The sequence below is a fragment of the Astyanax mexicanus genome, chromosome 3, assembly GCF_023375975.1.
Source record: "Astyanax mexicanus isolate ESR-SI-001 chromosome 3, AstMex3_surface, whole genome shotgun sequence".
Lineage (NCBI taxonomy): Eukaryota > Metazoa > Chordata > Actinopteri > Characiformes > Acestrorhamphidae > Astyanax > Astyanax mexicanus.
The window spans coordinates 18,667,157-18,677,934 of record NC_064410.1 but is presented as its reverse complement, the minus strand read 5'-3'; the positions used below and the strand labels follow the sequence as shown (position 1 = coordinate 18,677,934).

Sequence of the window (10,778 nt, the reverse complement as noted above, 5' to 3'; positions counted from 1 at the left end):
TCTAACTGTTCACTAAAGGAGCAGCAGCAGCAGCAGCGGCTTTAAAGCAGCGCTAATGTTTTTAATTCGACCTTTATATAAATAAACACAGCGCGCAGCTCCGCGCTGGTATGTAGTAATTCTGAATTTTTATGAATGACTGCATTCATCCCCGGCCACGCCCACAGAGCGGCAGCCACACGCACACTCCGCGTTCTGATTGGCCCGGGGGCGTTAGAGGGGGCGGGGCGACGGCGAGAGGCGTGGCAGTGATATAAAGAGTAGCTGGAGATGAGCGGAGAGAAAGTGACTGAAGAGTAAAGAGATTTATTTTCTGATCAGAGCGGCAGTAAAGCCAGAAGATTTTTTTTACTTATTTATTTTTCAGCACCGAGATTAAAGATGAGGATTATAATTTGCTTCAGCCTGTGGCTCGCGGTGACTCTGAACTCGGTAAGTGACTTTAATACATTTTGTGTTTTCAGATTTTTCAGAAGGAAACGGTACACCTCAAACTTACAAACGTACTCCACATCACTCACATTTCACTCCACCTCACTCCATTTTACCCTCTTCTCACTCCATCTCACCCTCTTCTCACTGCATCTCAACCTCATCTCACTCTCATCTCACTACATCCTACCCTCTTCTCACTGCGTCTCAATCTCATCTCACTACATCCTACCCTTTTCTCACTGCATCTCAACCTCATCTCACTCTCATCTCACTACACCCTACCCTCTTCTCACTGCATCTAAACCTCATCTCACTCTATCTCACTCTCATCTCACTACATCCTACCCTCTTCTCACTGCATCTCAACCTCATCTCACTCTCATCTCACTACATCCTACCCTCTTTTCACTGCATCTCAACCTCATCTCACTACATCTCACTCTCATCTCACTACATCCTACCCTCTTCTCACTGCATCTCACTACATCCTACCCTCTTCTTACTGCATCTCAACCTCATCTCACTCTCATCTCACTACATCCTACCCTCTTCTCACTGCATCTCAACCTCATCTCACTACATCCTACCCTCTTCTCACTGCATCTCAACCTCATCTCACTCCATCTCACTCTTATCTCACATCTTACCCTCTTCTCACTGCATCTCAACCTCATCTCACTCTCATCTCACTGCATCTAAACCTCATCTCACTCCATCTTACCCTCTTCCCATTGCAACTCACCCTCATTTCACCCTCTTCTCACTCCATCTTACCCTCTTCTCAGTACATCTCACCTTCATCTCATTCTAACTGAAAATATTATCATCTCACCCTCAACTCACTCCATCTCACCCTCATCTCACTACATTTCACTCCATCTCACACTCATCTGACTACATCTCACCCTCATCTCACTTCACCTTACTCTGATTTAGGGGTGAAGATTAATTAGTTCATCAATAAGATTTTATAATTTGATTGTTAATATAATAACAGTGTTTGTACAAGTTCCAAAGTAAAAAACAATGTTGGCCAAATCTGAGCTCATACGCAGCAAAGTATTTATTTAGTTGAGAAATAATTCAGATAATTTCAAATGGTTCATTTACTTCTGCACCCTTTCCTGTTTCTTCTGTAGTGTCCAGAGCACTCCAACCAGATAGCAAGACTTGTCTTAAATCAGTGTTCATTTTACCATCTCTACTGCATCTCTAAATTGATTCCACATTATGGTGTTATATGTGTTGTTTGTATTAATATTTACTTACATTAAATATGCATAGCATTTGCATATTCTTTTCTTATCTTGTCTGGTGCTCTTGCTGCGTAGTAAGGGACCTTTAAATAAAAAAAATCTTATTATTTAAAAAATAATAGTTCTGATTATTTGAGGGGAGCGTAGAAGTGAGTGTAGAGGAGCTTCAGCCCATCCATTCAAAACCTTTAAATGAACGTTGATTTAATGTCAGAATTTAAACAGTAACTGATGCTTATAAAGCAACGTTAAGTAAAGATTGTTTAAATGGTGTTTTTCCATCAGCAACATTAAATGATGTAATACAACCAAGATTTGGTGTTATTCTGTGTTCTTTTCTATCAGGTTAGTAATGTCTTATGGTCTCACTGTCTGGAAAAGTTATGTTTGCATTAGACAGTTAAAAAGAAGCTGAAAACCTGTGATTACCAACTGTTGAATGCGATGTTCCCAAGATCATCACACCAGTAGTTGGGGCAGTGTGTTGCACCCGAGCAAAGGCAGTAGTAAAGTGCTCAACTTAAGTCCTCCACACTCAAACCCCAAACAGAACCTGGATTTGTTGCTTAAGATGATACAGTTGCAGTCTGTTGAAGTCCAAGGTTCTTGTTTTATGAACGTTCATTCTGCTTTTCTTCACTGTCTCAGTCATTTAGGCAAAATGGCTTTAAGTGCATCATAGAGGCATGTCTAGCAGTCAGCGGTCTTGCATCAAGAGGGACACTATCCAACCTTAGTCTATGGGAGTCTTTATACCTTTTTTCACCCTCTTGTAGCCATCCGTGGTGCAGTATTTTTGTGTCAATGAAGGTTTATTAATTTTTGGCATAAACAGCATCATCTCTGCAACGTTTTTTCATTTTCAGTCCAGACATCCACGGCTAAATGTTGTTTATTTATATTCTGAACACAAACATACACCATCTAAGCAATCTTTATACATAACCAGTCTGTTAAGAACATTTCAATTATGTTTTTCTTGTAATAAATATAACATAAACTAGTCCTTTAGCTATTCAGTGAGGTTTAAAGCAAGCTCCCTGCAGGGAAACAGACGTTTCTATAGTTCCACAGAAGATTAAGTCCCAAATCTAGACTGCTAAATATAGTTATTATTTTAGGGATTACTTGTAGCCTTTGGCAATATTGCATTGATTTTTTAAAGTGATTAAAATACACTGCCTGACCAAAAAGAAAGTTGCCACCTGGATTTAACTAAGTAAATGATGCTGCAGTTGGTCTGCAGGTCTAGGTTCAGTAACAGTAACATGTGCTGAAAGAATGAGGTCAGCTGACTACCTGAATATACTGAATATAGACCAGATTATTCCATCAATGGATTTTTTCTTCCCTGATGACACGAGCATATTCCAAGATGATAATGTCAGGATTCATGGAGCTGGAATAGTGAAAGAGTGATTCAGGGAGCATGAGATCATCATTTTCACACATGGATTGTTCACCACAGAGTCCAGATCTTAACCCCATTAAGTAGTACATTAGTACATGTAAATATTTGGTGTCAGAAGTGGTTCATTTAATGGACAAAAATGTGACGTTTTTTGTAAGAATATATTTATATATACACAATATTTTGCCTTGCTTTCAGAACCGCGATATGCTGAATTGTAACCCCGGTAAGTTCTTTCCAGTACACAGTTGTAGTAAAAACTAAGCAGGTTAGCATATAAATCACGTCATAAATGTGGAAATGTGGCTTGTTTGGCATCTAATACACTATAAAACACTGAACTTTGTGTTTATAATATCAAATTATAGCCTTGAGCAGCAGACTGGTGTGTGTTTCCTGAGAAACATGCGGTCAGATTTCACAGGTAGATAGCCCACCTGTCCCAGGCTTTAGATGTGATCTTCCAGAGCCGGGAGTGATGCAGATAAACAAAGATGAAATATGGCGTACATGTGCAGGCTGAAGCTGAAAATAGATATAGCTCAGTCTTTAGGCCCCTGCTGGCACCAGCTGATGGAGGGTTGCCAAAAGCGAACAGCAAAAGTGCATAATCCCAGTTCCATCCCTGAGGAACAGGAGATGTTTTGGAGGGTTTGGAGAGCTTGAGTGATCCCATAGTGTGTGTATACAGGTTGTGTCGGTGCACTGATTGTACTAAATTCAAATGTACGTGTATTTTCCCCTTTTGATATCTGTGTTGATAGAAGTGCCTGGTGGCGTTACACAGATGTGAGTGAACTGACTTGCCTTTAGAGACTTCGATGAGAGCTATTAACTATAGCTCTCCTAAATACTCAACATAGTAAAGACTATAGGGTGTTTAGTTTGCCAGGCAGAAGGAATTATGCCTAGTCTTGAATTACACAACATTTTAAATGAAGATTTTCCACTGAAAAGAAAAATATAGGCCTAATCCCTGTGCAAGAATCTGCCACTATATGTTCAACAGAATGATTTCTTCTGTAAGACCAGTTGGTGCTTTCTGTATTATATAAGACCAGTTGGTGCTGTTGGCAGCGTGGGCAGTGTGCCAAGTCCTGCTGGAAAATGAAAAGTTACTTTCAAGTTACTTTATTAGTTACTTTCAGCAGCTGCCGAAAACACCAACCCCCCGACACACGCACACACAGAGCCCCACACACACACCCCTGCTGCCTCAACATAACAGTTTTGCCAAAACTCACTTTACTGGAAGCTTTGCTTCATCTATGGAACTTGTTCTGTAAGTGTGCCCCTGCTTTACGTTTCTAAGCATTAACCACTTACTTTTCCTTAAATTTATTGATTTGTCCATCCTTTTAATGCATTTAGCCGGACGCTACATTACCTTTTTACTAAGGAAAATGACAAAAAAGAATCGTACAGGGATTTGGATAAATCATTTTAATCTGTTTACTGGATTGGAAACAGTAACATGTTAGATTACTCGATACTGTAAAAAATGGTCAGATTAAACTAACATGTTACTGACATCACTTTGTGACCGGTATTGCTGATCTCCAGCAAAAAAAAAAAAAAAGCACTAAGGGCTTGAATGCTGGAAATGCCAGCATATAAATAAATGTAAATACACAGTGTTTGGCAAAATGAAATTATATTAGTGTTTACTTGCTTAAAATTAATTGCATTAATTAGAACAAAATTCTGTGGTTCGTGATTAAAATCATGATTTTAGTTTTAAATGCTGGTATTTTCCTGTACTTTGGGAGGGAGACCAAAGTAGTGTGATGTGAGAGAGAGTAAATATTAATATAAATAAATAGTAATCTACCTTCTGAACTCTGCAGTACGCAATGCTGAGATGTATTTCTAAATAAAGCCGCTAGAGATTAATTGCCTGCATTTAAAACATTACAGCAATATTGAGAGCACTGTTTCAGCACCAGTCTTGTTGCTCATGTTTGTGTTTTTCCAGTTTTTCTCACCCATTTCACATTATAACCGGCATGACTAACAAGAGATTAAAATGTGACAATATTTCTCATCAAGCTTAAACCTGTCTCATGGAAAACATTTTTTTAGCGTGTACTTTTTAAGCGGGATCTGGCAACACAGTAGCAATCGCAGCGAGTGTGGTGGCTGAGCAGTGAGCGTAGCTCTCAGTAGAAGAGGAAAGTTCAGGCATTTGCATAGAAGATGCTTCTGCTACTTTTAAGTTGTATGTCTGGCTGCATTTTGGCTCCAGTGGAAACAATAAACGGTAACAGAGTGACCAACAAGACACAAAACAAACAAAAAATTTAAATACTGTAAGTAAATCCTACACGTGACTGTTTCATAGGCAGTTACTAATCTCTTAACTCTGTACTGTATTTAAAAAAATGTTCTGTCTCTGTTTGCACTTTAAGCATAAGCTTAATATGACTGGTTGTGGTTATACATAGTTAAATTAGATTAAATTAGACTTAGGAGAAAAAACACAAACCATAAATTTAATATAACTGGTTGTGGTTTGCACTTATTGTTTGCACTATATAAGACCTAGAAAATATTTATTTTTATTTTTTATTCGAATTTCTATTTCTTATAAAAGCAATGTGTGAGAGAAACCAGTCTAAGTTTTTTTTTTTAAGATTTTGTCAAATAAAGGTTTTTAAGCCATTTTTCATTTTTGACGTTTTCTTTAAAATTTTATTTTAAATCTTGTCTCGTCTCGTTCTTGTGAACCCAGTATCGTGTCTGGGACATTCCAGGATTTTAGTACATTTCCTGTCACACCACTTAAATTTCAAATGCACATATCCAAAATATCTAAATGACTATTTTTTGTGAAAAATGTACTTGTTAAAAGACAAACTGTAAAATATAGTGGAAAAATAAGCTCCTTAGATATTATTCAAAAGACCTAATACCTTTGGACCACCTCAAAAAATGGCCGTTTTCTCTTGTCCCACACATTGGGTGACCAACTCCTTTGGCAAATTCTCTAGCTCTAAATAAACTACTTCCTCTTGTTCCTCTTCCATATTGTTGATATGCATCTCCTTTACTTATGAAAACAACTTCTTTGGTCTACATTGTATTGCATGTTACAGTTTTTATGCTATTACGTTGTGTCTGTTACTCATACTGTAAGACTAATAATGAGTAGAGTCAAATTTTACTTTATATACTTATATAACCATGTTTGTCCTTGATCTTGTATACATAGCTACATTTTACAGTTAGCATCTGTTCCTGGGGTAAACCACAACTTAGCCTAGATTTGCAACCCTGTTACTCGCAACCCTGTTACTGTAAATTACCAAATATATTGCATAATCTAATAAAAAAAACTGCTTTGATACCTGAGCTTGACGAATCAAACTTTTTGATAGTCTATTATCTGTATTTAATAAATATGTGACTAAAAATGATCAAATTGAAGATCAAATTTTCAGAAATGACCACCCCTGAAATGTAACAAAATCCTGGAATGTCCCGTCTCATCTCGTCTCGAGAATTTGGTGTGTCGTCACAAATCCTACCATGAGATTTTACTGATAAAAATGAATATTTAATTCACCACATTACACACATTAAGATTCAGTCCTGTCCTATGTGTATATGTAAATAGTAAAGTAAGGTCAATGTAGAGGTGCATCTGAAAAGTAAATTCATTTCAGTAATTCTGTTTAAAAAAGTGAAACTACACACAGAGGGTTCTGTTACTTATGTAATTGTTGATGCTTATGGCTTATAGGAAATGATCAATGAAGTCAGTATCTTAGAATATTATAGATCAGAATATTATGTAGGACCAGTCAGTTGTGCTGTTGGCAGTATGGGCAGTGTGCCAAGTCCTGCTGGAAAATAAAATCTGCATCTCTGTAAAGCTTGTCAGAATGCTTTTAAAGCTTGTTAGTGCTGTAAAACGTACTGGTGGATGCCTTGCTGACTCTGGACCTGATATAACACAGTGGACCAACACCAGTAGATCACATAGCTCCCTAAACCATGAATTAGTTTTTTTTTTTTACTGCTAAAACTGTGTTAGGACACTGGTGGGATTGTAGGCTTAAACAATCTGCTGTTTAGGCTTCTGCTGAGTTAATTACATTCTATGAATTCCCCCTACAACTGGAACATTTAAAAACTGTATGCACTTGTTCACTTTATCAGCCTTTAAAGCTTTTATACCTCTATATTGCATTAATATTTATATGGGTTCTGTTTATACTGGTACTGTCTTTCATTACCCATCACTATTGCACGATTGTCTTGTGTCTCTTGTCTCATATATGTTTATATCTGTGACCGTGTTGTTTTGTACGTTTAGTGTCTCTCATTCTTATATATTTATATTTTTATTTTCTGTACTTGTTGTAACTTTGGTTTGGAGAGTAACATGATTTTTATTATCCTCTGCAAGTCCTGTGCATACTGTATGCAGTATTGACAATAAAACTACTTGACTTAAAACCAACCCTCAACCTTTAACCCAATCCGAACACCAGCACTACTGAGTTCCACCAGATAGTCTGATTCCAACTGAATTACCTGTACATATCTTAAAATAGTGAAGGTAAAACAAAGCTGCCTTTAGTTCGACACAGTCTGGAGTGCTACGATTTCACTGTGCCACCTCATAGAGCCAACCTGACTGCAGGCATTGACCAATAAATAACTCTTACACCCTCTGATCTTTAATTTGCTTTAACCCAATGGCGCGGTTTCCTCACACAGGGATTAAGCCTAGTTTTGGACTTCACAGCATTTTTAAAGGAGTTCTCTTATTGAAAGTACAATATACTCTATTGCTAGTCCTAATCCCTGTCCAGGAAGCTGACAAAGTGTGTATAATAATTTAGAACAGCTAGTTTCTGATTTATTCTGAGTTATTTAGCAAACAACAACAAAAAAAAACATTAAACCCAGTGGATTACTGTGTTGCATATAAATCACATTTCTGTCAAAAAACATACTATTAAAAAGAGTCACATTCTGTAAAACTGCTGTGTTCTCTAGTACTCTAGTAATCAAACTGGACAGCTCTAAATCCAAATAACCAAAATACATTGGGAAGTATTCCCGCCCTCTAACCTAGATAAACCAATCAGAGCAGAGTACAGCATAGTGTGGAAGGTATAGATGTATTTATCACGTGTCTGAAACCTCAGTTGACCAAACATCTAGATCTAAATAGGTAAAAAACCCTGAAACACAAAAAAATACCCCACTAAGCATCTCTAACAGAAGAGAATTAACACTAAACTAAAACGCTTTAAATGCAGTAGTCTACATATGTTTATAAAATATATGATTCATATGACATAATAAACAAATGACAAATAAGTATTATAAAAATAAGAAAAGTAGCCGTTTATGAAATGGTACTGACTATGTTTTTTAAAGATCTGTCAAGTTATCCATTTTTTCTGAACTGAAGTTACTGTTGTGAAAAATAAAATACAACTAGATTAAACAACATATTTTATCTGATATATGTGGTTTGATAGTCAGATGGAGTCATTTTGTAAAATGCATTTTTTCTGGTGTTATTGTCACTAGTGTTGTCTTTTTTAGGTGATGACAATAATAAATATTAAATAAATAATAAATGTTTAAAAAGGTCAAATGAATTAAATAAATTAAATATTTTTAAGTGGTATACGATGTGCTGTTTTTAAGTAGTCATGCTTTGGAAAGACATTGATTAATAAACCAGGACTTACACTAGTCCCCTTTGCGGAGCCATAAACTAATGCGAAGAAGAAAAATCAGCTGAAAGTGAGTAAAGTATACTGTACTTGTTAATTGCATTTGTTGATTACTTTTAAATGGCACTAATGATGAATAAGATGTCAAATAAAATGAATAAAATGACTAATCATGCAACCTCTACATGATGCCCAATCCAAACCCATCAAAACAATCTTTAAAAACACTGATAAATCAGCTAAGTAAGAGTAAGAGTAAGTCCTTAAGTCTGGTACGTTGGTGTTGGATATTGTGCATGTTTGGATATAAAGTTGAATTAATGTTGGCGTGTTGACAGGGTGTGGCCATTTAGAAGCCAATGCTTTGTGGTAACACAAATTCCTCCGTATTTGATATTAGCAGATACCTGTATTGAAAGCAAATATTTGTTTTGCTGATTACTAATATATTTAAGGGTATTTTTGTATCATTATTTTCAGTTAATATACACATGCTAAATATTCTGCACTTTATTTTATGAATATCAGCAAGAATATTGTTGTTACAAAAATACACAAAAATATTGATGTTATTTAAGGCCATGTTGCCCATCACTATTATTTATATATTATCAAATTTTAAAATACACAATAATAATATTTTTGTTTTTTTTGCAATTTCATTAAAGAACCTAAAAATAAAAAACAAATTAAACAAAAAGTTATTCCATACAACAGTGTTATGATTGTTGCACTGAGATCTATTGACAGAGTTTGGGCAGGGTTTAAACACAACTCTAAATTAACCATTTCTGACACCAATCTTAACATATAAACTAATAATTAATAATCAATACTGTGTTTAAAAAATACAGTATTGCAAAACAAAATATTACAACATAATGCCATATCAATATTTTCACTTCTACCCAGCAGGTGATGGCGGGCTGCCCGAAGGTGTGTGAGTGCCAGCTGGAGCGTCCTGTGTGCCCGCCGGGCGTTAGTTCAGTACCCGATGGGTGCGGGTGCTGTAAAGTGTGTGCCAGCCAGCTCAACCAGGACTGCCATGATGGCCGACCATGTGACCACCACAAGGGCCTGGAGTGTAACTATGGCAATGATGTGGGCGGCACCCGCGGCATCTGCAGAGGTGAGCTGAAAATTAAATTACACATTTATTTATTTTTTATACGTTTTTGTTCATGTGCACATATATGTACATTTAAATGCCAGAAATCAAGGAGCAGCAGAATGTAAACTGATCATGAAAATAAAAACAAGTTGTGTTATCTTAGCAAGACTGAATATTGGTCAGTGTGCTCATGGTAAGGCCAGGTGAATTATGGGAGTTGTAGTGAGGGCTGATAGTGGGTGCAGGTGAATTATGGGAGTTGTAGTGAGGGCTGATAGTGGGTGCAGGTGAATTATGGGAGTTGTAGTGAGGGCTGATAGTGGGTGCAGGTGAATTATGGGAGTTGGAGTGAGGGCTGATAGTGGGTACAGGTGAATTATGGGAGTTGGAGTGAGGTCTGATAGTGGGTGCAGGTGAATTATGGGAGTTGGAGTGAGATCTGACAGTGAGTGCAGGTGAATTATGGGAGTTGGAGTGAGATCCGACAGTGGGTGCTGTTGAATTATGGGAGTTGGAGTGAGGTCTAATAGCGGGTGCAGGTGAATTATGGGAGTTGGAGTGAGGTCTGATAGTGGGTGCAGGTGAATTATGGGAGCTGGAGTGAGGGCTGATAGTGGGTGCAGGTGAATTATGGGAGTTGGAGTGAGATCTGACAGTGGGTGCAGGTGAATTATGGGAGTTGGAGTGAGATCTGACAGTGGGTGCTGGTGAATTATGGGAGTTGGAGTGAGGTCTAATAGCGGGTGCAGGTGAATTATGGGAGTTGGAGTGAGGTCTGATAGTGGGTGCAGGTGAATTATGGGAGTTGGAGTGAGGGCTGAAAGTGGGTGCAGGGGAATTATGGGAGTTGTAGTGAGGGCTGATAG

The 10,778-nt window shown here is 37.4% G+C and overlaps 1 protein-coding gene across 3 annotated transcripts in view; it reads left to right on the top strand.

Moving 5' to 3' along the window:
* Positions 1–262: 262 nt before the first annotated feature.
* si:ch211-106h11.3 (CCN family member 1) overlaps positions 263–10,778 on the top strand; it is a 22,590-nt gene continuing 12,074 nt past the window's right edge. Inside the window, exons 1-2 of one of the 3 annotated variants that reach the window (XM_007229801.4) lie at positions 263–432; positions 9,717–9,930. In XM_007229801.4, coding sequence (XP_007229863.3) covers positions 382–432; positions 9,717–9,930 — 265 coding nt within the window. In that variant the 5' untranslated portion in view covers positions 263–381. Of the gene's footprint in view, positions 433–9,713; positions 9,931–10,778 lie in introns of all 3 variants that reach the window. The other 2 variants (XM_007229799.4, XM_007229800.4) reach the window with 2 other exon arrangements.